At 34.4% G+C, this 26214-nt stretch overlaps 1 protein-coding gene across 16 annotated transcripts in view; it reads left to right on the top strand.

Moving 5' to 3' along the window:
* The window catches only part of CADPS2 (calcium dependent secretion activator 2), a 576693-nt gene that overhangs the window by 433688 nt on the left and 116791 nt on the right, over nt 1–26214 (top strand). For 9 of the 16 annotated variants that reach the window (XM_025379666.1, XM_025379663.1, XM_025379674.1 and 6 more), the window contains 4 exons: nt 9364–9465; nt 19174–19237; nt 22288–22411; nt 24356–24376. In XM_025379666.1, the coding sequence (XP_025235451.1) occupies nt 9364–9465; nt 19174–19237; nt 22288–22411; nt 24356–24376 (311 nt within the window). The remainder of the gene's footprint in view (nt 1–9363; nt 9466–19173; nt 19238–22287; nt 22412–24355; nt 24377–26214) is intronic. The other 7 variants (XM_025379676.1, XM_025379667.1, XM_025379678.1 and 4 more) reach the window with 1 other exon arrangement.

The raw sequence follows: 26214 nt of genomic DNA, 5'->3' as shown, positions 1-26214 counted from the left end.
TTTTTTAATTTCAATTAACAAATTCTTTAGTCCTGGAAATTCTGATTCTTTTTGAACTCTGCTTGATTACTTCTGAATATCTTTTTCCTTTCTTGGTTTGATTCCATTTTTTGTTTCCTTAGATCTTTTATAATTATTTCATATTAGCTTTCAAATAACTGAATTTTCTATTGTTTCTGGTGACATTTTTGCCATGGTCACTTGTTTTTTTTTTTTTTAATGCAACTAGCATTTTTTTGTAATAATCATTTATACTTGAGATTAATCTGTGGGAATTCTTATCAGGCCTGGGCTCAGAATGCTTCCCTCTAAAGAGGACTTGTTCTTGTTCTTCCATGATGTTAGGGAGTGCACTGTCTGTTCACTGATACTATCACCCATTCAAGGGTCCCATTTTTATGCAGGCATCTCAGGCTTCGCAGTTCCAAATTAGGTCTATGACCCAGTGATCCATTCCCTTGGACACAGCTGTAAAGCTTTCTCAGTATTGATATTTACCACCAAGGCAGCCATGTTGTTAGTATTTGCCCCTTCTCTGCTTTCATCAGATTCATTTGTTTTGTTATCCCACCCTTGGGAGAACTATTTTACTTTATTGTAAGAGCTGGACAACATTTAACATATAATTGTTGTGGCTTATGCAGTACTTAGGTGTTTCGTAGTGAATAAGGATTTGGGGAGTATCAAGTTAGTCCACCATACTGGAAGCAGAAGTCACATGAAAATTTGCATTTAAAACATTATTTGGACATCTTTATGGAGAACATCCTGGGCCCCTCCTCAAACTGCCTTCTGCTTCAGGTTTCACCTAAATAACTGCTGCTCATTCATCACATTTCAGGTTAAATATCATTTCTAAACTGAATCCTTCTCTGACATTCCAAACTAGATCAGACCTTTATACTTTTGCCCTTCTTAAATGTAATTGTATACTTACTGTCTAATTTTTATTTTGTATACATTTTCCTACTATAAACTCTATTGGGGCAGAAACCATTTCTGTTGTGCTTACATTGTATCCCATGACCTGACCAAGTGGTCCATAAATATTGATTGAGTAAATAAGTGAATGACATTGCACCATCTGTTTACAAATTTTGTAGGTGATATATTATGGACCTTCTTAAGTAAGTTTAAAATTAAATGTTTTTAAATTAATCAACTGCAATTATTTTTATGGCACATGATAAAGGCCCTACATAACCAGCAAGATAGCATCATTTTCCATCATAGAAATTAATATAGTAAAACAGATCCCCTTTTAGTGTATAAAATTGGAAATGATTGTAACGAATGATAAACACTACAGTTGGTAAGGTTGCATGGAAATTAATAATTTCATGCACTGCAGACCAGAGTATAAGTTGATAAGTGCTTTCTAAAAAACCAGCTTTGCAGTATGTATCGAATACCCGAAAATAAGCATTTAAGCTAGCAATATACCTTTAGGAATTTATCCTAAGAAAACATTTGGATATGGTTTAAACATATATATTATAAGATTAATTAAATATTTAAGCACTATCTATGATAGCAAAAAATGGAAGAAAAATGCCTACATTTCTAAATAATGGATAATTGGATTAGTAAATTATAGCACATCCATATATTGAAATATAATTATTTCATTATAAATTAGAATTTTTAAATTATATTTTTAAAGTTTACCATTCATTAAAACAATCAAATTATGAATCAGAATGTATAATACATCTATATTTAGAGAAATAAATTATAATTATATTTAAAAAATAATATTTCAGTTATTTCTGGTTGGCATATTTATAGGAAATTTTCATTTTGGTCTTTATTTTTCCAAATTTCTCTTCTCACAGTATGATACATATGAAGTCCTTTAGTTACAATGTATGTTGTTTTTAAAAAATATTAGGTATAGGGCAGAGGGTGATATTTATATCAGAGAACCTCTATACCAACCTTAATTCTCTTTACTTTAAATTGCTCTTGGTATTTCTTTCTCTTGAATTCTAGAATTATGTATAGCAGTTATTTCAGTTTAGAATAGTCCAAGAAAGTTTTCTTATTTGTTTGTTTGGTCCCAGGAGAGGCCAATTATCAAGCACATTTTGGTCCTTGGTCTATTCATCACCACCCTAACACAAAAATGAGGTAATACGATTTTCGATCTTCATAGAGTCAGATGATTGCTTTCACCATAGTGGTATCTAGCCTTTTGTAAATAAACATCCAAGGAAATTAGAATGCAGTGCAAAATCCAGACAAGGAAGGAGGAAGTGTTTGTAAAAAGATAAGAACATATTCAGAATCTCATCCTTTAAAATATTTTCTCATAGAAAATCTGTTTCTTATATCTCAATGATCATATAAAGACACAATTTCTTCTTCTGGATATTTAAAATTAGAGGGGAAGTAAAAGGGCACTGAGTGTGTAATATGTGACCATCCAAATGATGCATCATTTGATTCAAACAATAGGAGGTAGTATAGGTTAGGAAACAAAAAAGAAGGGATTGTTGTTTTCTTCCTCATCATCTTTCGTCATTTCTTATTCTCGTGCTGTGACATCCTCTCCTCTCCATTCTGTTCACAAATGGATATTGGTGGGAAATACACGAAGTGCAAAGTGACTTTTACCTGCTGTGCTGCAGGCAGAATTGACAATTCAGAAATACCACCCTCTAGGTGTCTCTCCCCTTCTCACTTTCCCTAGAGGAAGCTAAGATGTCATGCATTCCTCATAGCAGAGGCAGGTGAAAAGAAGCCTGTAAGAAACTCAAAAGCACCACGAACTTTGTCATTTGCCCACGCATTGCTTGTGAAATAATCTTTTACAACAAACCACCAGATTTCCAGGACAAACTTACCTGATGAGTTGGAGATGGGGTGGGGGAACATTTAAAATAAATTTAACCAAATTAATTTAATTTAATGTCTCATTAATTTAACTATACTTCGCTATACAGTGTTAACCCTGGTGTCTTTATTCAACCCACAAGCTTGCTAAGCACTGTATACCGGGCAATATGCAGAGTCCTAGAGATTATAAAGCCTGGGGATTATAAATACATTTATCCCTCACATATCTAGAAGCTGTCCAGGTGATAAAAGTGATTGAACAAAGTAACTCTAGAAGATGGTATAGTTTTCATTAAGTAATAGAATGGATGCTCATCAGCACTAAATAATGAATTTTAAGTAGGAATGTGGGCAGATATGACTACATAATTTTGGAAGTGCTATTTAAACAAAGTTAAACAGATTTCTTTACTATCAGGCTTCTCAGACCCCTTCATATGCTGTGATTGTCCTGTGAACCTCTAAAAGGGTTGTGTAATTTGCATTGTTTACAAAATATTTGGGCATCCCTGAAGGTCATTGTTCCTTACAATGTGTTTTGGAAAATGTTGAAAGCCATTAATTCATCTTTACTCAAATTTACTCCAAAGGAATGGATATTAAACATGTCAAAATTAGTTTTTATTGGTGTTACAAGTCTCTGAAATTTTTTATTATATTGGAAAAGGGAACTATAAAATGTGTGAATACAAACTGTTCAAACAAGGGAAGTAAAGCAGTAAGTTTGCACAGATCTGAATATTTAAGCAGATTTCCTCATTGATATTTTCTCTTCTGCTCAAATGCCTGATTCTGCTGCCCAGTTTTGTACTCTTTTTCTTAGATATTTCTTACCCTATAGTGTAGTTGTTCTTTACCTTTATAGAAACTAAATTTTTAATTTGTTTTACCTCAGAAACCATCAGAAATAATAGAAAATGGATTAGGATGAGTAATGCTGTTTACTCCTCTCATTCCTGACTTTTTCTTTAAAAATATCTTTTTCAATTTGGAGCTCATGTCACACTTGTTACAGGAGGAATTGATAATCAGGATGTTCAATACATATAAAAGAGTTTTTGCATTTGTTTTAGAATGCAGTAATCTGCCAGATTGATGAACTAAGCAAGTTACAAAATTGCTGAGTTCATGGAGAAATTTAAGTAAGTATGTATGTAGAGGCCTTATCAACTATTTTTTAGATGAATCTACCTTTCAAAAAGTATTGTCTGTGTTTTTGTACACACATTTGTATGCAGCTTGCAGGAGGATGTACGTGTGTGTGATGGCTTCTCTGAAAACAGAATGTGACCCACAGGAATATGTTAAGATCAGGCCTCAGTGGCAGAAGGTTCTGTTGTACAAATTCTGTTTTTTAAGAATCTTTGAGGTAAATTAGCACACAACTGCATTTGGTGTTCAGTTGCTTATTGTTTAAGACCAGATAGAAGTTTTATGTCATAACTTGTTTGACTTTATCTGTAATTAAAAGAAGTGTATCTATTTTCATCTGTGTTTTATAATTTGTTCATATCTTAAGCCTTTTTCACAGAGCACCCTATTTTTATTGAAATCATGTAACTTCAATAACTACAGGCCCCAGAAAAAAATGAGAATAGTAAATCTTCATACATAAGACTACCCTTTCTTCTCATCAGAACCACTTTAATATTTAATTATCATCATAGACTTAAGTCCCACTTAACATTCGAATGAGAAAATTTGTCTTTTATGTTACAATTTTAAATAACCACATTTTAACAGACTATCGATGTCAAAGCGGCATGATTATGTTTACTTATATCTAAGGAGAAAAATTCTATTCTTAAGATTTAAAGTAAATTATTTTACTATTAATTAAAGTAGAATTAAACACCGAAGATTTTCTGCTAAGTGTTAATACATACTAACTTTAATTAGAGATCTTTTTACCCAGTGCACTTAACTACAGTTCCCACTTCTGTTTGCTTTTCACGAAATGTTCTATTTTAGCAACTATCACATAATAAAAATGTTACAAGCTGAGCATGGTGGCTCTCCCCTGAAATCCCAGCACTTTGGGAGGCTGAGGGGGGGTGGATCCCCTGAGGCCAGGAGTTCGAGACCAGCCTGGCCAACTTGAAACCTCATCTCTGCTAAAAATATACAAAATTAGCCAGGCGTGGTGGCGCGCACCTGTAATCCCAACTACTTGGGAGGCTGAGGCAGGAGAATCGCTTGAACCTGTGAGGCAGAGGTTGCAGTGAGCTGAAATTGCACCACTGCACTCCAGCCTGGGTGACAGAGGGAAACTCCATCTCAAAAATAAAAAATAAAATAAAAATGTTCCAATAATTTATACCCTGTTCTAATAAGTAGTAATAATAATTTGTCATATTACTAATTCATGAATTCTTATCATGTTAAGTAATTTTTTATATTGCATATATCACTTATTCATTTCCTCAGCATGTATGTGTTAAATATCAACAATATGCCAGCTGGTATTCTGGCACTAGAGATACATCACAAAGGAAGCAGACAGTAACCAAATAGATAAATGTATCATGTTAGGTGTCAGCCATATGTACAGTGGCCATCAATAAAACATATTGAGAAAAAGGTCTATGGGAATGGGAAACACACCTTCATATAGGATGGTTGGAGATAACCTCACTAATCGCGAGTCATGTAAGTAGATACCAGAAGAAAGTGAGCAAGCAAGCCAGGTGTGCATGTGTGCATATATAATTTTGTGTACACGTAGAGAAAGCGCTCTCAGGCAGAAGCAGCAGCACTTGCAAAGGCCTTGAGGCTGGAGCTTGCTTCCTGTGTTTAAAGACTAACTAGGAGGCCAGCATGGCTTGAGTGGAGGGGAACAGGGCAAGTAAGGGGGTAGATAAGGTCAGATTGTGGGAAGCGGGGCTAATAGACCATTATAAAGGCTTTGACTTTTACCTTGTGTGCTACCATTACAACATTTGAGTCAAGGAGTACTGTAAAAATGACTCATGCTTGAAGAGGCTCAGAGTAGTGTGTGGCCAGTTCTCTGACAAAGAAAGCGCTGGAGGAGAAAGACCAAGAGGCTGCCTACATACTCAGGGATAAGCTGATGGTGGCTGGGGTCAGTGGATCAGTGGTGGATATGGTGAAGGAAGGTCAGGTTCTGGGTGTGTTTTGAAGGTAGAGCTGGCAGGAATGATTTTATAAACTGAGCTTATATGAACGATAATTTTTAAATCTCGAATACTCTTAGTCTACTAAACAAACATTCATAAAATTTAACTGGTTTAAATTTCTCTCAAGGCTTTTGTAAAAACATACTTTAGAATGTATGAAAGAGCAAGGTTTAGGACTTCCTTTCTTAGGGTCTTCTTTAACTAACTTGCTGATTCAATGGTAAGCGTTATATTTTCAATGTCATTGGTTTTTAAAGTCTCCACCTTAGACAAGTCAGATAGAAAATGTCTAATGTAAGGATATTCAAAATAGTCCATTATTGCTTTTCAAATGTAATTTTCATGGTTTAATTGGTTTTCTATTGCTCCTTATTATTTTCTGTCAAAATATAGCAGAAAGAGAGGAAGGATAAGAGCAAGAGCATTGTCCTCGGAGGGCAAGAGACCTAGGTTCAAGTCCAGGCTCCTGCGTTTGTCAGCGGTGTGACCTTGGAGAATTAACCTAACCTCCCTGAGCCTCAGCAGCCTTCTCTTTTGGAAAGGAGACAGGATTGCTGTGGGCTTTATGTGTTATTCTACACATAAAATAGCCAGTACAAATTACCAGACATGCATTTAAAATTCTATAAGTGCTCATCATTATGTTTGTTTTAATAATTACAATGACAAGATGTTGATGATATGGAAAGTATTTGCATTTGTCAGGAAGAATTATTGTAGGAGGAAATGTTACCTTTAGAGTTGACTACTGCAAAGTTACCATTTATTACCCATAATTTAGATATAGAAGGCTGCTTCATATTCCTAATATTCAGTACTTAATCTTGTATATATACTAAAATAAGGATGTGTAAACAAAGGCAAGTCCAAATTGCTAAACGTGGAATTTAACCTGTCAGATTTGTACCTAATTTAGTGACAAACTCAGTAAAATGGTGGTCCTTCACTCTATATAACATTCTTTTCTTAGTGAAGGTTGACACAAGTAAGCTTCCCCTGACTTACCTTTCTCACTTGTCATCACCTGACCCCCTGGCTCCATTCTGTCAAGCAGGCAGTGTGCCACAGTGAAGTCTAATATGATGGGACAACTTACACTATCACCGTGGATGACTATCTCATTTGACAGTTGAACCAAATAGAAACGTTTACTCATATTTAACTATGTAGTGCCTGTCAGGTAGCTAAGCCAAAAGATTATGTCAAATCAGCAGAATAATAAAGATAAGTTATTTGCTCTTTTTATCAATTTGCATAGGCATATTCAGTGAAATAATCACCTGTAACATTATGGTATGAGTTTTTATTGTTGTCTACATAATAATGTAATTTAGGTATAGTTTTTGTCTGAATACCCAAATTCCCAATTAATGATTTAAACAGAATTTCCCAGTTGAACTTTTGTGATCATTATCAATGCATAATCATTCATAGGTTAAAGTTTGTATTTTGTATTAACATTTGCTCAACAGGAATTGATTCTAAAGTAATATGTGAAAAATCCATTATTAAATAAATGTAAAACATTAGGATTCACTCATAGTTCACTGCTTTGTAATTTATGCATTAGACTTTTTCTCCTTCCTAAAAATACTTGAAAGACTAATATTTGGCCATTAATTTTTCCATAGTTAACATTCAAAATGAATTCAGATGGAATAAATGTGATTGATTTATTATTCTGCATATGAAATTAATGTTTCCCTATTTAGGAATAAAATATTGTAAGAAATGTTTTCAAAGTGTAAATTCCAGCAGCATGTGAGTCTCTGAAGTAAAAATTATGTACTCTATATTGGAAAAATATTCTCGTACTTAAATGATACTTTGATTTGACTGAAAGGTCATTATGTCAGTATAATTGAGGTATAAGTTTAAAATTAATTGCTTTCGTCCTCATTGACTAGTTAACAAGCATCAAACATATGTATACACGCACATACATATGATTATATGTATATATATAAAGGAACAAATAAAAATCTTGTTAGGAAAGTTATTTTAAGCATTCATTTTTCTTTGTTTTCAATAATTCCTGTTTCTACCTATTTTATATGTAACCATTACAGTTAGTACATTGGAATGATAAATGCACAAGTCTTTGGGAATTAAAATATAATCTTTAGAGAAATAAGCTAAGCTGGGCACGGTGGCTCACACCTGTAATCCCAGCACTTTGGGAGGCCAAGGTGGGCATATCACTTTAGGTCAGGAGTTCGAGACCAGCCTGACCAACAGTGTGAAACCCCGTCTCTACTAAAAATACAAAAATTAGCCAAGCATGATGGCAGGTGCCTGTAATCCCAGCTACTAGGGAGGCTGAGGCAGGAGAATTGCTTGAACCCAGGAGGCGGAGGTTACAGTGAGCCAAGATCGTGCCGTTGCACTGCAGCCTGGGCAACAAGAGCAAAACTCTGTCTCAATAAATAAATAAACAAATAAATAAACAAACTAATAAGGTAGGAAATGATTGGTGTTAATTATCAAGTGCAAAAGGCTTATTTTGTTGTTAAAATATATAAACAGGTTTTGAAGTGAATATGAGATTCATACTTTTTTTCCTCTGCATTAACAAGACAGTTAAGATTTCTATGTTTAAGATTTTAGATGATTGCTGTACAACCGGATACCTAAATTGATACAGAATAAATTATAAATTTCTGTTATTTGATATATTTTACATTTTTAATCCTAATCTTAGTAAAATAAGATTTTTTTTCAGTCTTCATAGCTGCTTTGTAAAATTTTGATGGAACTCACGTTGCTTTCACAGGAATATTTAAACACAAAAATCTTGAAAAGAAACATAGCTTTCTTTCTTCCCTGTATATTTTAATTCTAATATTTATTTTTATTCATATGCCTATATATTTAAGCAAACAAAAAGGGCAGTGAACTTCTACATGTATCCAGAATTTTTATGTTTCCTACAACAATTAAATCTCCAGTTCTGTGTTAGCAGAATTATTATTTAGAAGAGAAGCAGTTAAGACATTTTACCTTACCTTCATTATTTTTTAATAATATCTTCATTCAGAGGATTTCACTTGGTTGGTCAAATGTTTGGTACTACTATAAAACACTTTTCACTGCCGTTTTCAAGGACTAGTCATTGTTTTGGTAGATCTGGAAAATATTTATTGTAATCTTTTACCTTGAAGACTGTCTAAAAGAGAATAATTCCATTCCATTCATTCTGGGTCAAAATATAAAGCAAATGGCTGCAAATATATCCAGTAAGTTTCCACTGTAAACACAATTAGCATGTATACAGTGAACTTTTCCTTGGATTTTAATATATATATATATATATATATATAAAGGTATTAAACATATAAAAGTAAATGCTCAATCAATATAAATTATTGATTCTGATTTTTTTTTTCAGACCTGATGGAATTGGGACTGTTTCAGTGGAAGAAAAAGAAAGATTTGAGGAGATAAAAGAGAGACTCTCTTCCCTTTTAGAAAATCAGATAAGCCATTTCAGGTATATATATTTTATTCATTAATATAAATATTTCTTTTCATACTTCACTCAACCCTTACTTCCCCCACAAATTGTTTTTTGTATCATTCTGCTAGTGCTCAAGATCATCAGTAGCCTTCCATTGCCTGCAGGGGAAGATCCACACTCTTCAGTCTGTAGTCTGCTTCTCAGCGTATCATTCAGTCTCCTGTACTTATTTAGGTTAGCCATTCCCCCTCCAATATCCATTGCACCTCTTACTTGCCTTTTGCATTTCTCATTCTTGCATAGTCTCTTCCCCCAGCTCTGGTGACTGTTTCTCCTGCTCTCTGTGTTACCAGATAAGGAGCCCTCAAGTCTCACCTCCACAGTGGAGCCTTTCTCAATTATTCCAGCAAAGAGTATTCCGAAGTCTTTGAGCATTTATTGTCCGTACTATTTTCTTGTCACTTATAACCCACATAGCTTTAAAGTCATTAGTTATCTTTTTATTTACATTCTGTGAGAACACAGGTCACAGCACCTAGCACCATTCCTTGCTCAAAAACTTAGCTATCAGCCTGTATCAGAGGCTGTATCAGCCTGTATCAGAGGCTCATGCCTGTAATCCCAACACTTTGGGAGGCCTTGTGGGGTGGATCACTTGAGACCAGGAGTTCAAGACCAGACAGGGCAAAATGGTGAAACCCCATCTCTATAAAAAACACAAAACTTAACCAGCCAGACATAGTGGTGCATGACTATAGTCTCAGCTGCTCAGGAGGCAGAGGTGGGAGGATCACCTGATTCTGGGGAGGCTGAGGCTGCAGTGAGCTGTGATCACACCACTGCACTCCAGCCTGGACGAGAGCATTGAGACCTTGTCTCAAAAAAAAAAAAAAAAAAAAGCCACCAATACTAAGAAACATTTCAAACATTTACAGAGTAAAAGATAAATACCTTGATAATATTTCTTTTCTCCTGGTTATAGTTAATTCAACAGACCTTAATGATTAAAAACAGAAATATGCCAATATATTTTCTTTCTCTCTCTTATTAGGCCTATAAAATGTCATCACATAAAGTATTGTGTCTTCTAACCTGTCTGCCATGTTGCATGCATGTGATTTGGAACCATTTCATGTGCACTTATTTAAAAAATAAACTTAGTGAATATGCTCGCAAAAATATTTTATTTAACCATATGAATGCTGTGTGACTATGCTGAGACTCTGTTTCCTTATCTTATTCTTCCTGATACCTTATTGCCTCATTATTATTCCTTTTTGTTATGTTTTCTGATAATATAAAGGTCTTAGACTCTGTGATTTTTTTAAATGATATTGAAAGGAGAAAATCTTATAGTATATACTATGAATCTGTTCCCCTACATTAGTGATTTTTCAACTGGGGCTGGCAGCACTACCTTAGGGTAAGTGAATGAGGTACGATTTTCATTGTCACGATAACCAGGGGTAGGGACAGTCATTTAGTGCTGGTTTAAAAGTGCAGTACATGAGACAGTCCCACACTGGAGAATTATTCTGCTCAAAAGGCCAGTAAATTTACATTACGAAACACTGTTGTAGATAACATAGCTCAATTCAACTTACAGAGTTAAGATTGAATTCTCTGCCTGAAATGATTTTTGAGTTTATAAACAAAAGGAAGACATAAAAAATTCTTTTGCATTTGTAGAGATGTGTTTCTGCATTTGCTGTTTTTGAAAGCGTTGCGTTAGCCAGGTGCAGTGGCTCACACCTATAATCCCAGCACTTTAGGAGGGAAGGTTGCTTGAGCCCAGGAGTCCAAGACCAGCCTAGGCAATGTAGCGAGACCCCATCTCCACAAAAAAGAAAAACAAAAAAATTACCTGGGTGTGGTGGTGTGTGCCTGTGGTCCCAGTTATTCCAGAGGGTGATGTGGGAGGATCACTTGAGCCTGGGAGGTGAGTGCTACAGTGAGCTCTGATTACACCACTGCACTCCAGCTTGGGTGACAAGACTCTGTCTCAAAAAAAACAAAAACAAAACAACCAAAAACAAACAAAGTGTTGTCTCTTAGGTTGTATAGAATCCTTTAAATGTATTTTATATATCTTTCAATGAAAATCAGTGTAATTTCCCTCTTTTTTGCTACTGTTGAGACCCAGCCATCATTCATTTAGATATCTATATTAGTAACTAAATAAGTCCCCATTATTATATCAATGATTTCAACTGCAAGCAATAGAAATTCTACCTCAAACTGTTTTAAACAATAAATAAATTTGTATGCTCACTTGCCTGCAGGTCTCAAGCAGGCAAGCTTTAAGACAAGCTTTATTCAGTAGCCACAGCTCTCTTTCTTTGTGATTCTCACAGTGCTGTTCTCTTTCATGGGATAGCTTCATCCCCAGACTGGTAGTAAGAAAACATAATTTTTTTATTTTTTTTTTCTTTATCTCACACCTTAGCCATTAAGCCTGCAGAATTTCTTGGCCTCACATTCATACATGCCAGTGCCCAAAGGAAGTCATAGAAGCTGTATTTTTCTGTAGTTTTCTCTTAAGATCATAAAAAGTTTCCTTAGAAGATCTAGGAAACTATTTTTTTATATCTCATGAGCCTGGTTTTGAATCAAAACCAGCAGCCAGAGAAATTCTGTGCACTGGATGCCTCAATCAGTCACTGACATTGACATGGAATTGCTATATCGAGTTAGAGTAATCAGAGCCACTCACCAGGGGACTTCAATCCCCCACACTACCATCCAAAAACTACAGCTACATAATAATGGACAGCGCTGTGCACGTCATTCATTGTATTCATTTTGTATTAGTATCATTTTAGTTTCCTGTCCTCTCTTAAAGTTTTGTTTCTCTATTTCTCTTATACGCACATCATCTTTGGATAATTTCTCTAAATATGTACTTTACAATCCTGATATGGTTTGGTTCTGTGTCCCCACCCAAATCTCACCTTGAATTGTAATAATCCCCAAGTGTCAAGGGCGGGACCAGGTGGAGGTGATTGGATCGTGGGGGAGGTTTCCCCCATGCTGTTCTCATGATAATAAGCGAGTCTCAGGAGAACTGATGGTTTTATAAGTACATTTCATGAATTTTCAGAAACTTAACGATTAAAAAAACCCTAAAATCTTCCAGAAAGAGAAACCAGATTTTATACAATGAGTTAGAATGACTTCTCAACATTGATTTATTCTACAAATATTTATTGAGCTCCTACTATGTGTTAGACAGTGAACGAAACTTTAAAAGATCCTTTTCTTCAACTTTCATTTTGATGTGAGGAGCAGTACTGGTATCTGGAAAACAGTAACTTCATAATTCTGAGAAACTATCATTTCCAACCTAGAATTCTGTACCAGCAATAGTTTCTATTAACAGTGATGGTAGAATAATGATATTTGTAGACATGCACTAAAAAGAAATGTTCCTTTTATATTCCCTTTGGTGAATTGTAGAATTTACCAAAACCAGGGGGAAACAAAGAGGATCTAAAATCCCTGAAACTGGCTGGGTGTGGTGGCTCACACCTGTAATCCCAACATTTTGGGAGGCTGAGGTGGGTGGCTTATTTGAGGTCAGGAGTTTGAGACCAGCCTGGCCAACATGGTAAAACCCTGTTTCTGCTAAAAATACAAAATTAGCTGGTCATGGTGGTGAGCGCCTATATTCCCAGTTACTTGGGAGGCTGAGGCATGAGAATTACTTGAACCTAGGAGGCAGAGGCTGCAGTGAGCCGAGATCACGTGACTGCACTCCAGCCTGGGTGATGGAGTGACACTGTGTCTCAAAAAAAAAAAAAAAAAAAAAATCCCTGAAACAAGAAATCAGCATGGGAGAGAGAAAGGAATCACTAGAGTGATGGTTAACTGAGACCCTCAAAGTGCCAGTTGATTTTAGAGAGCAATCAATGCTGACTGGAGCATGTCAGAAAAGGCTTCAACGTAGATTAAATTGATAAAACGTATTTTGACATATTGAGACATTTACCCACTTGGAATAGAGCTTGGATTTGTATTAATTAGATTGTGTACTAGTTTTACTAGAATTTGGAATTGTATTCGATTAAGTATATAAAGAGAGAACATCAAAAATAAATAGAAGTATGAATTATGAACAAACTATTGAGCAAAGCACAGAAAGTAATCATAGAAAATACTGTGTCTCAGTTGTCTAGGACATTCTCATAACTAATGTAATGTAGATACTGAATTTAGATCTAACCCCTGAAAAATGATGTAACTATATTAGAAGTAAGGAAGGGACGGAAATTTTGTTTATAATGGGGGAATGTGGTCAAAAAAAAAAAAAAAGAGCTACTTATGTCCAAGATGGAGCAGTAGGGGATTATATTTACCGTCTCACCCGAAACAATTTTAAAAGGCCCCAAAAATGGGAAAAAATATTTTCAAGACATTAAACATAAAGCAATGAAAGTGATTCCTCAGAAATGGAAAAGAAATGAAGTAAGCCCTTTAGTTGTACCTGCTTACTGCCAGAAGAGCATTTCCAGGCAATGATCCAGAAAGGAGGAACCTAAGTAGAGCCTAGTGGACTCTCTGACTTGAAGAGGCAGAGCTGGAATTCCAGGGAGGCCAAGGTAGCCAGAGATTTCAGGCCAGAGTTCTAAAGGAGAGAGAGGAGAGAGCTACAGGTATTTGCAAATGATTCCCTGGAGTCTCCGGTTAAGTATTGATCATTCCATATATGTGAGCAAACTATCCAAGGTCTGACAAAGAACCACAGGAAAGGATTATGGGGGGAAATCTCCAATGCTAACACACAAGATCAGGGGTAGTTCTAGTTTTCATTACCCAGAGTGGAAAACCAACTCATGGGCATCTGTAGAGTACTATAGAGTACTCATTAGGTTTTGCTTCGGCCATGGGAAAAAAATTAGCCCTAAAATAAACACAACTCTGATATCACCTAATGGGGATTAAAATCAACATTCAAATGAGTCAAACTGTTTCCAGGTAATTTAAGTGCATTCTTGAATACAGAGATCAAGCATATTTAAAGGAATACAAAAATATCTAGACATCAACAAGATAAAACTCACTATGTCCAGCATCTAGTCAAAAATTTTTAAGTATATAGAAAAATAGTAAAATATGATCAATGAAGAGGATTAAAAAGCCAACCAAGCAAAACTGAGAAGACACAAAATATAGAATTAGTAAATAAAGGTATTAGAAGGACTATTATTAATATACATTATATACAACCAGTTAAGGGCATGTATGGTAAACCTACGGCTAACATACTTAATGGTAAAAGACTGAATGTTTTCTGCCTAAAATCAAAAACAAGGCAAGGATGTCTGCTGTCACTTCTTCTGTTCAAAATTGTACCAAATGGTCTATCCAGTGCATGGATTCTGAAAAAAAATGGATTTTTTAAAGTCATCCAAATTGGAAAGAAGCAAAACTATCTTTATTTGCAGGTAACATGATTATCTGAGTAGAAAATCTTATGGAATCTAAAAAATTCTACTATAATATTTAAGTTGGAGAATCCTAGATAATTTTTTTTTTGAGACAGGGTCTTACTCTGTTACCCTCTCAGGGATGGACAGTGGTGTGATCACTGCTCACTGCAGCCTCAACCTCCCAGGCTCAAGCTGTCCTCCCACCTCAGCATCCCAAGTAGCTGGGACCAGAGGCATGTGCCACCATGCACAGATTATATTTTCTTTTACAGAGATAGGATCTCCCTATGTTGCCCAAGTCTACTCTTAAATTCTTGGGCTCAAGAGATCTTCCTGCCTGGGCCTCCCAAAATACTGGGATTACAGGCATAAGCCACCACACCCTGTGATAAATATATAAATATTAATTTATTTCTACATACTGGCAACAATCAAATTGAAATTAATATCATTTAAAATAGCAACAAAAAATATGAAATACTTTGGGATCAACCTGATGAAAGATGTGTAAAACCTGTACACTGAATAGTATAAAGTGTTGCTGAGAAAAATTAAAGAAAACCTAAATAGAGGGAGAGATACTGTACTCATGGCTCGGAAGACTCAATATTGTTGTCAGTTCTCTTTACGTTGACCTATTTCAGTCAAAATTCCAGCATGATTGGTTTTTAGAAATTAACCTGATAATAGAGTTTACATGTAAATGCAAAGAATTTACCATAGCAAAAATAACTTTTAAAAAGGACAACGTCGGAATCTTAACATTGATTTCAAAATTTATAATGCTGCAGTAATCAAGATAGTATGCTATTGAAAGTCCAGAAGTAGACTCACACACATACATGGTCTGTTGATTTTCAGTGAATGTGCAAGGGCAATTTGCAAAGTATACTTTTTTCCAACAGATGGTACTGGAACTATTGGATATTCAAATGCAAACTACTGACCTCAATTCATACCTCACCCATAATATAAAAGTTAACTCAAAATAGGTAGACCTAGAAAACTTGGGAGAAAAATCTGTGTCTTAGGGCTAGGCAAAGATTCTTAAATAAAATACAAAAATCATAATTCATAAATGGAAAAAAATGTTACCTTGAACTTTCTCAAAATTGAGAACTTTCGGTCTTCCAAAGACATTGTTAGAATAAAAAGTTAAGTCACAGAATAGGAGAAAATATTTAGACAATGCACATCTCACAGTAAACTTTTATTCAGAATATATAAAATTTTAAAAGTTTAATTATAAAATATTAACCCAATTTAAAAAATTGTTTTAACAGATACTTCACCAAAGGAATATTATAGCAAAAAGGCATATAGAAAGATGCTCAGCCTCATTATTCAATAGGGAATTGCAATTTGAAACCACAGTTAGGTACCACTAGTTAAATTCAAAACAAAACAAAAACTGAACATAACAAGTGTTGGCACAGTTGTGGAGAAACTGGAACTCTTATATGCTGTTGATAGGAATATAAAATGCTACAACCCACTTTGGAAAATAATTTGGCAGATTCTTAAAAATTTAAACATTTATCATATGACCCAGCCATTCCATTCCTAGGTATTTTCCCAAGAGAAATGGAAGCATGTGTCCATACAAAGACTTATATGATTGCTCATACCAACATTATTCATAGTAGCCAAACTCTGAAAGCCAAATGACCATCAGCAAGCAACAGATACCCAGTGTATGCCATGCAATGGAATACTACCCACCAATAAAAAGGAATGAACTCTTGATATATACAACAGCATGAATAAATATCAAGATAACTATGCTAAGTGAAAGAAATCAGACCCACAAAAGTAAATACTGTACATTTCCTCTTACTTAAAATTCTAGACATACAAACTAATCAAAATTATAGCAAGGAAATGAGTAGTTGCCTGTCGTCTGGGGGGAAGACTTGTAGGCCATGAATTAACTTGATTATAGTCACAAGTATATACATATGTCAAAACTTAACCAAACTGTATATTTTAAATATGTGCAGTTCCTGAAACAAATGAAAGCTACACACTTCTCTTCCATAGTGGAAAGTTAGTAGGACAATATTTAAAATTGAAAAATCAAGAAATAAAAATATTAATGTATAATTGAGGGATATAAAGTTTAAATACCAAAAGAATTAGCTAAAAGTTGACAGCATTTTTTTAAAAATAGAAAGCAGAAACTGGAACTGACATAAAGGATTTCTGGTTTTCATTTTTAAAAAAAAGTCAGATAAAAAAGTTTCCTCTTTAAACTATGTGTATATATCACTTCGGTAAAAAAAAAAAATAATAATACTGTATTTAAAAATAGGTAGGGAACAAAAAGGGCTTAATTGTAAGACAAATCTGTGCTGGTTTATTTTTCTGTGCAATTAATTTGCCATAATGGGAATAAGGGTGACTTCAGTTTATTCATGTTAAGTATATAATGTGGCTGAATTTTATTTGATGAATGAGTGTTTTCCACTTTGCTTTGCTGTTATAGAGCTGCCAGAGTGGTAAAAACCCAAAATATTTAGCCTGAAAAGCAGAACAAAATACTTCTCTTCTTTTAAAACTTGTTTTGTAAAGATTAATTAAGCCTCTGTGTAGTTATTTTCTGTACTTTATTGATTCCGGATTACTTGTACTCTGTAAATGCGTTGAATTATTTACACATCATGGGCAGCTAATGCTAATTTAGAACATACCCAGTGGGACCTCAGAGCCCTGAAATGCTAAATGTAATCTGGGGATCAGTAACATTCCATTCATAAAATGTGTCACCCACAGGTTAATGGAAATAAACAATTGGGAAGACAATGGATGGATTATGCAAATACACTGAAAAGATTAAGCAGGGGGAGGGGACTACAAAAACCCAATTTGTGTTTTATTTAAACGTGGATTAAGGTTTATAGTATACAAAATGATTAAAGGTACTTTGCTAATTTGCTAATGCTCTTAAAAGCACCACTGCACAGAAGAAACTATCAAAATAAATTGGTTATGGCTTTTTTTGTGCGTGTGGGTGGAGAGTAGCAGAGTACATAGCGGCAAGATTAAGAAAGGACATTTTTAGCAGTAAATAAAATGATAAATGCGATATGCAGTTTTAAAAAAAAAATGAGTGACTAGATTTTTATAACATTTATTTGCATCTGTGTGAGACTAATGAAAGTTTCACGAATGTAAAATCCAATCCTAATATAAATTAAACTGCTGTTTTGTTTTAAAAAGGAGAAATCAATCTCTTCTTTAAAAAATAGTTCTATAAAACAAGTTAAACTTAACATACGTGCTTTTGGGGAAAATATGTTTAAATTATGGCATGAAAAATATAATTTTATTATTAGTTATATCTGAGAAAATATGTCCACTAAATGCCTGAATTATGCAAAAGGACTTGTAAACTTCTTTGCAAGTTATTAGTTTGCAGATTTCTAAGTCAGAGCAAGGTGCCATCCTAAGGACAGCTCAGCTACCTGTAGCACTTGATCCTGCAGTGGGAACTGTAGTCCTAGGAGGAGGTGCTTTTTTGAATCTGGTTCAACAAAGCAAGGAGCTCCAAAAAGATGAAATGGCCCTGATGTTCAGTATTGTTTAAGTGGAAATTGACCTGAAGCAGGACCCCCCTGGTAAAGAGCGATAAACCTGTTACCATCATGTAACCATGAAAATCTGAGTAGCCCACTCACTCTCCAGCCTTGTCTGACACTGATTTCAGAACATCCCCATGACCTGTCCTCCATTTGTTGGTGTGCAGTAGGAATATGTAGGACTAGAAATATTTGGGACAAATGACTATAGACAAAAGAACTGCAGAGGGTTTATGTGTATTGTATGGGGAGGTGGAAAAGCTAGACATCATGGTAGACAGGCCAATGTCAGCAAAGGAAAGAGCTGGAATCTTGCTGTGGTATATGTGGCCACCCTAAACCACACATAGCCATAGGAGGAAATGGGGGAACTTATTTCATTTTCTCTTAGAACTTGGATGACAATTCTTAAACAAGAAATTATTGCAGAATGCATATTATTGCTTTACTCATGACCCTTGAGGTTCTTTTATTTACTGTATTCTTTTAAAACATGTATCCTCAAAACGTTTAGAACCTTTTTCATCATATCTTATACCTTTATTGTTTAAGTCATTGAAATCCTAGGGTTAGGTAAACTTTAACGGTTAAAATTTCCCTGGATGAGTTGATGCTATAATATTTTTAGTTTGTTTCATGGTTCTTCATTAATGCCAAGTAATACAAACAGGAATTATTTAGCAGTCTTGGGTATTAAATGTTTGACTCTTTTGTTCTTTCTTTTGTTTTTAAAGATACTGTTTTCCCTTTGGACGACCTGAAGGTGCTCTAAAAGCTACACTTTCATTACTTGAAAGGGTATGTTTGAACATTACTCTGTAAATACTGTGTGCTTTCTCAGGACTGTGTATTTTAGTTATTGAACTAGGGAGACAGACCCCATTATACTGTCTACTGATTCCATCACATTTCATAAGTTTCTCAACTTTTCTTACTACATTCAGACTCTGTCTACAGCACTTCATTCTCCCTGAAGCCTTTCTGAAGCCTCACGCTGCCATCCTATACTCATATTATGGCATCTTTTTGATAGTATTCATTTTTCTACCTCTTTATTTCCCTCATGAGATGCTTTTTTTTTCAGTTAAGAATAACTGTTTTTGCTTTTTCAGACTTTACAATTGTCTTTTATCGTCCTCCAACTTTATTTGTACTTCTACCTGTCATAGTCCTCATGCCAACAAGTTTATCATTTACCATTCACAAATATATCATTTCATTCATTCAGTATTCATCTCAGAATTTATTTCAGTTACTCCAGTGTGTGTGTTACCTTAAATGAATTCACATATTATAGAAATGTGTTTCTCCCCCACAAAATAACCAGCAAACAAGATTTTTAATCCAGGCGAAAAAAATCATTTTTTAAGGAAAATATATTCTCTATTCCTATTTTTATGACAGTTGAAGTTTCAAAGGGCAGTATTTTTCATCTGTCTATAAATTTATTTATATACTTGTTAGATGCTAACAGTTAAATAATGTGGCCAACTCCTATTTCTTACCAGAATTAAAACAAATTTCTAGATTCATCTTTAGCTCATAATTTGATTATTATAATCCTTATTTATTGACTTCTAACACTTGATCTTGTCCGTTTTCTGCAGAATTAATTTTAGATACTATATTGTTTATTAGCATCTTTATTAAAAAGCAAAGAGAGAAGACATTGTTCCGATATTACATCTCCATTTCAGTGATTTAAGAACTTGGGAGATGAGGACTAGAACTGATGATTAAAATGAGATCTTAGGATTACAGATTGATTTTATTTTTATATCCCTGTCTTATGCCTGATTATTGTGGATTGTGCGATAGAAATATGATTGTTGTAATTATGTTTTATTAGAATTTTTGTAATACTGAAAGCTGCACATAACTCAGATTTTTCAAAGTATTCATGTCATTCTATTCATTAAGGTATTATGAGTAAAATAAAATCCTTAAGGATTGCTTTATTTTTTGGAACAACATCCCATCGTAGGTACCTAATACAGCTTTTCCATGTCTGGGTTTCCATGGCAGAGCCTCCTTTCTCCCCCCCAGTAGGGAAGACTTAGTAATAGCAGGATGCCCTCATGCCCTGCATTGACAGGTGGCAGGATGAACAGGGACCTTTATTCCAGTTATAGTCACTAATCACATCTCCTGCTGAATTGAGACAGAAATGTTAAGGGTCATTTCTTCATTTTTATGTCTCTTACTGACATAGAAAAGTCAAAAATATGCATATGAATTCTTGAAACCTATGATACCTTGGAAGAACATGGAATGTAGCATGAAATCGAGGTTGACATCTCCCTTTTTGCATTTGCCAGCCCTTTACCTGTACTTTGCCAGAAAGTAAGTTTCTGGTTCCCAGATAATATGAAATATTACCTGGGAGACATATACATTCTAATTTTAGCAGTCATTTTTGTTATGTAAAGTTTGTCACCATGGGAAGTATAATAGTAACGTTTGTGGTTCCGCATATGAAAAAAATTAATCTTAAAGTTTAGTAATAATCACATTTAATGGTGCATGTCTATTTTTTACTATGCACAAAGGGATTTTTCTGTCTGCCAAGTCTAATGTGCAGTGCTAATTAAAGTGCTAAATATTTGTCAAAATTATTGAATTTGATAGAGAAAGATTTTTTTAATCATAAAGTTTGCTATTTTCAAAAAAGAAAACCTTGCCTAACAAAATCTTTAAAATGTCGTCAGTGAGTAGCCTTTAAAAAATGTTGTCAAAGGTCACTGATATTTGGATGATTAAATAAATCAGGGATGACAAAATCCTTAGTGCTGAGGCTGACTTAAAAGACAATTAAATAATACAGCATGAAATGCATGTTTTCATGTTCTTTCAATATTCCTTTCAATATAAGACATAGAAATAGAGCACTTACAAAAGCATTGTCTTCTCTGTATTAACATTCTGGCATATATTTTGTAATGTGAATGAAAGTAAAGCAAGAATAATTGCATTAAATATGCAGAAAGATAGTTTTACTAATAGTGTAATCAAAACTTAATGTGAGCAGTTTTATCACTATGAAGGTTTTAAAGAAAATTATGAGTCAATATAACAGTGTTTATGAATACATTACATTTTGAATTCTGGACGTAATTGTATTTTCCCTTTGCCTAGTAATAACATTTTTAAAGGAAAAGTCCAAAAACACATTTTAGGAGCCCAACAGAGAATAATCAGTTATTTTTTAAAAACCATAGAAAGTTTTTATGTATTTTAACATTCAGTACTCCATAAGCATTCATTTCGCTAAGGCAAAGACGTTTTCTCCTCCCTCTTTGAATGGACTGCCATGTATCTTCAGCAAATCACAGTCATTAAAATTTAGTGAGATTAGAGGTCTTGATTTTTTTTTCAGAGCTCAAAGATTATGCTTATTCTTAATGGAATTTTTGTTATTGTTCTCAAATATATTGCTCAAAAGATTCAAGGCTTTTAAATTAGGGATGTGCAAAACAAACTTTATTATTTGTCCCAAGAACTGTAATCTTGATCTGAAACAGCTGCTCTAATGGTGTCACAGGTCCCTGGAGAAAAAGTGGCAGTCACACTGAATGGTGACCTGGTCTAGGGGAGGTTTTGAAATGCATAAATTAGGCTTAGGAGGAGCTAAGGTGAGAGGATTACATTCCCAGTTGGGAAGTACATTGCAGACCCATTACATTCCCCCCAAGTTACCTAGGACCCCTCTCCCTTTCCTAGTAATAGTCAGATCAAGGACAATTTGTGTAATTTGTCTTTAGTATTTATTTTATGCAACATCTATCTTTTTTCTTCTGTCTGTCTGTCCCCAACCCTGCCCCTCACCCTTCCACTTCCTCTCTCTGTAGGTTTTAATGAAAGATATTGCCACTCCCATACCAGCAGAAGAGGTGAAGAAAGTGGTCAGAAAATGTCTCGAGAAAGCTGCCTTGATCAATTACACTAGACTCACAGAATATGCCAAAATAGAAGGTCAGTGCAGTGAGCAATTGTCGAAGTGGCGGTGAGAGCCAACAATGCCTATTAACTGAATTTTCTATGAGAAGTCCTTTCCTTTCCTGAACAATCCTGTGCCATGGCAAAGGGAAATGTCTCATTAAAATCTCAGCTGGTGAACTGAAGAGCTTTTTCCTATTCATTGCTTTAATATGCCTCCTGGGACTCTGCTTGAATGAAAGACCCAGGATTCATGCTTAAGTTGTCCTTTGTTCTTATTTTGAGTTTTCAAAAAACCAAAAGGTGTTTTCATGGGTTGTATTTTTTGGCAGTACTGTAAGTATGTCTAACATTTGAACTATAGGCAGCAAAATCTTTCCTGATCAGTAACAGTGTAGTATTATGAAATTTTATTTTCTGTTCTGCAGTATCACTCAAAAAGGAAGAAACTTGTTGATTATTGAGGGATGAAATAAACTCATAGAACTTCTTTTGGTTTTTAATTGCTTGCAATGTATTGATGCATTTGAAAGATTAGATCTCTTGAGAGAACTGTGCTATTTTTTTTCTTCAGGCTTTATTCATTAAGGATACTAATTTTTTAAATATTTAGAAATAAGTAGATTGGAATTTGTGGCAAAGTCACAAAATCAGCTTTTATTCAACAGTTTTATTCAACAACATTAATTTATATAATTGAAAGTAACGGAAAGGCCTCAGTTTTTTGCTCAAATTGTCATAAAACTGACTTACATAATAATACATGAAGGATTAACTAATAGAGGGAAAAAATGCAGTTCATGTTAAATACTTATCTGAAAATAAAAGTTTCTTACCTGAAAATAAAAGTAAGTCATCCTTTATAAAATTTTAGTAACTTTTTATATAAAATGGTACTTAAGGAATCATGAATTTATGAAGTAGTTGATATTAGAATAGTTTTAGCAAAATTCAGGTAGGGAAAAGGATTGATGATAATTGTTTGTGTTATTATTCCTTTCTTCTCTCCAAATCTGGTCAAGCTTTCTAACAAGCATACGATAACCAACCTCCTGAGTGATTAACAAAAAAGCCATCTCATCACCATAGCAACCAATATTATATCACGAGAGTAACAACATGAAACCTCCTTAGTTACCATTTTAACTTCATTAATTATGATATCATGTTGTGTTAAAGCAAAAGCAATGAACATTTGATCATTCGAGGAAAGTGGAAGATAAAAAAATTGGGTTTCAGTCTTAAATACTCTTTCAAATAATTTTCATGTTTTGCGAGTATTGAGTATTCTGATACAGATTGGAAGAAGTGATATTAAAATAGACATATTAAAGCCTTTCAAATCTGGCAAAGATGAAAGTTGTGGGGAACTTGAATAAACACTGTATTGTTTTATGTAAATGTTATGTACTCTACCCAAAAAAACCTGTAAGAATCATTTTGCTCTTAACTGAGTTAATATTTTTGACTATTACCTTGTCCAAGGATACAGAAAAGATATATGCAATACACTTTGTATTTTATAGCCATAGAATCCATTTTAAATGGATAAAGAAACTTTTTTTTTTTTTTTTTTGGACACATAAAAACAAGTCTGTGTTACATAAAAGCCTATGGTAGGGCCCAGTGGACAGTGAGCAGGAAACTCTCCTACCTTTTCCCTTTTTGAAGTCACTTCTCTCTTATCTCTGGTCTAATGGAAGAATATTCTGGAAAATGGATCCTAGCAACCCACTCTGGTAGGAATGCTGAGCAGTCTTCTTTAAAAAGTAGCAACAACAAAATGCTTGCTCATTAGGTGAGAAAAACTTCTATGTTTTTCATCATCTCCCTCTCCCCCTGCTTTTTTCTTAAAAAAAAATCCTCAGGACCAGACTAAGAACCAAATCAAACCTAAGTTAGAAAGAAGTGGCCTTTTACATTATATGAGCAACAAGGGTAGTTTGCTTTTCTCCTAAATTCTCTTTTCTTATGTTTTAGGCCCAGCAGAAAAGGAAACAGGTAATTAATATTTCTGCATGCACAAGCCATTATTTCTTATGTGGTGGTGTGATGTTTTTTAAAGCACTTTGTTGAGACATGATTGACAGGCAAGCTGTACATATTTAATGTATACAACTTGATGAATTTGGAGGTAAACAGCTGTGAAATGATCATTGTAATCTATACCATAAACCTGTTCATCACCTACAAAAGTTTCCTCCTGCCCTCTTTATTTATTATTATTAATATTTTATGATAAAAATATTTAACACAAGAGCTATCCTCTTAGCAATTTCTTTAAGTGTACTATATTGTTAACTATAGGCATTCTGCTGTATAGTAGGTCCCTAGAACTTATATATCTTGAATAACTTAGACTTTGTGCCCTATGAATAATACCGCTTCATGTTCTCTTCTCCCAGCCCCTGGCAGACACTCACTGTTCTACTCTCTGCTATGAGTTTGACTCTTTTAGATTCCTCATATAAGTGGTATCCTGTATTATTATGTACTGTGATGGGGCTTATTTTACTACTAAGCCAGAAATTCCTTTTTTAAGACTGAATAATATTCTATTATATGTATATACTGCATTTTCTTCGTCCATTCATCTCTCAATGAACATTTAGGTTGCTTTCAATGAATAATGCTGCAATGAACATGGGAGAGCAGATGTCTCTTTGAGATCCTGATTTCAATGTTTTTGGTTGTATACCCAGAAGCGAGATTGCTGAATCCTTTGGAGTTCCATACTTTATTTTTACAGAGACCTCCATACTATTTTCCATAGTGACTGCACCTAATTACATTTCTACCAGTAGTACACAAGAGTTCTTTTTTCTCCACATCCTTGCCAGTACTTGCTATCTCTTGTTTTGTTTGTTTGATTGTTTGTTTGTTTAAAATAATAGTCATCCTAACAGGTTTGAGATGATATCTCATTGTGGTTTTGATTTGCATTTCCCTGAAGATTAGTGATGTTGAGCACCTTTTCATTTATGTGTTGGCCATTTATTTGTATGTCTTTTGAGCAATGTCTATTCAGTTTCTTGTTTCATCTTTAAGTTGGGCTATTTGGGTTTCTGCTATTGAGTTATAGGAGTTACTTAAATAGTTCAGATATGAACCCTTTCTCAATGTATGGTGTGCAAATATTGTCTCCCATTCTGTAGATTGCCTTTTCATTTTGTTGTTTCCATTGCTGTTGGTGGTGTGATGTTTTGTCATTGATGAATAGCTCTCTTTTTCTCAGGGCTTCTATTAGATCCTTTTGATTAGGAATACTGAAAATGCTTTGATTTTATCAGAATGATTGCTAATGCTTTGTAGGTAAAGTATAGGCCATTCATCTCTAAAAGTTCAGCAATATTTTTGATACAAATTTAAAGCAAAACACCTGAGGCTATATGAATGGTATGTATTATGTTTTAAGCATATCCACTAATCTTATTTGGAAGCTGTCACCGATATTTGAAGGGCTCTTACAACAAGAAAAGAGGACCATCTTCCTTTATCACTCTTGAAAATAACAGAATAAAAAGCATAAATGCTATTAAATAAAAAGTTAGCAGTTATTAACTTTGAAAGTTAATAACTTTGAAAGTTCGCAGGAATGAACAGAGGTTATGAACTCTCATCAGGAAATTGCTAGGAAAGAGTTCACTGAGTTGCTGATTTTTTAACGTTCTATTTTTTTTTCTTGCATCCCTTATCACAATTATTCATTTAACTACGTGTGCCTGTTATTATCTGTTTTTCCTCTCTATCTTCTCTTCAGCCCCATGCAGGCAGGGTCCTTACTGACTTGTTCACTGTTGTATTCCCAGCACCCACCACTGTGCCTGCTGACACAAAAT

The sequence above is a fragment of the Theropithecus gelada genome, chromosome 3 (genome assembly GCF_003255815.1).
Source record: "Theropithecus gelada isolate Dixy chromosome 3, Tgel_1.0, whole genome shotgun sequence".
Lineage (NCBI taxonomy): Eukaryota > Metazoa > Chordata > Mammalia > Primates > Cercopithecidae > Theropithecus > Theropithecus gelada.
This window is presented reverse-complemented; position numbering and strand designations above follow the sequence as displayed.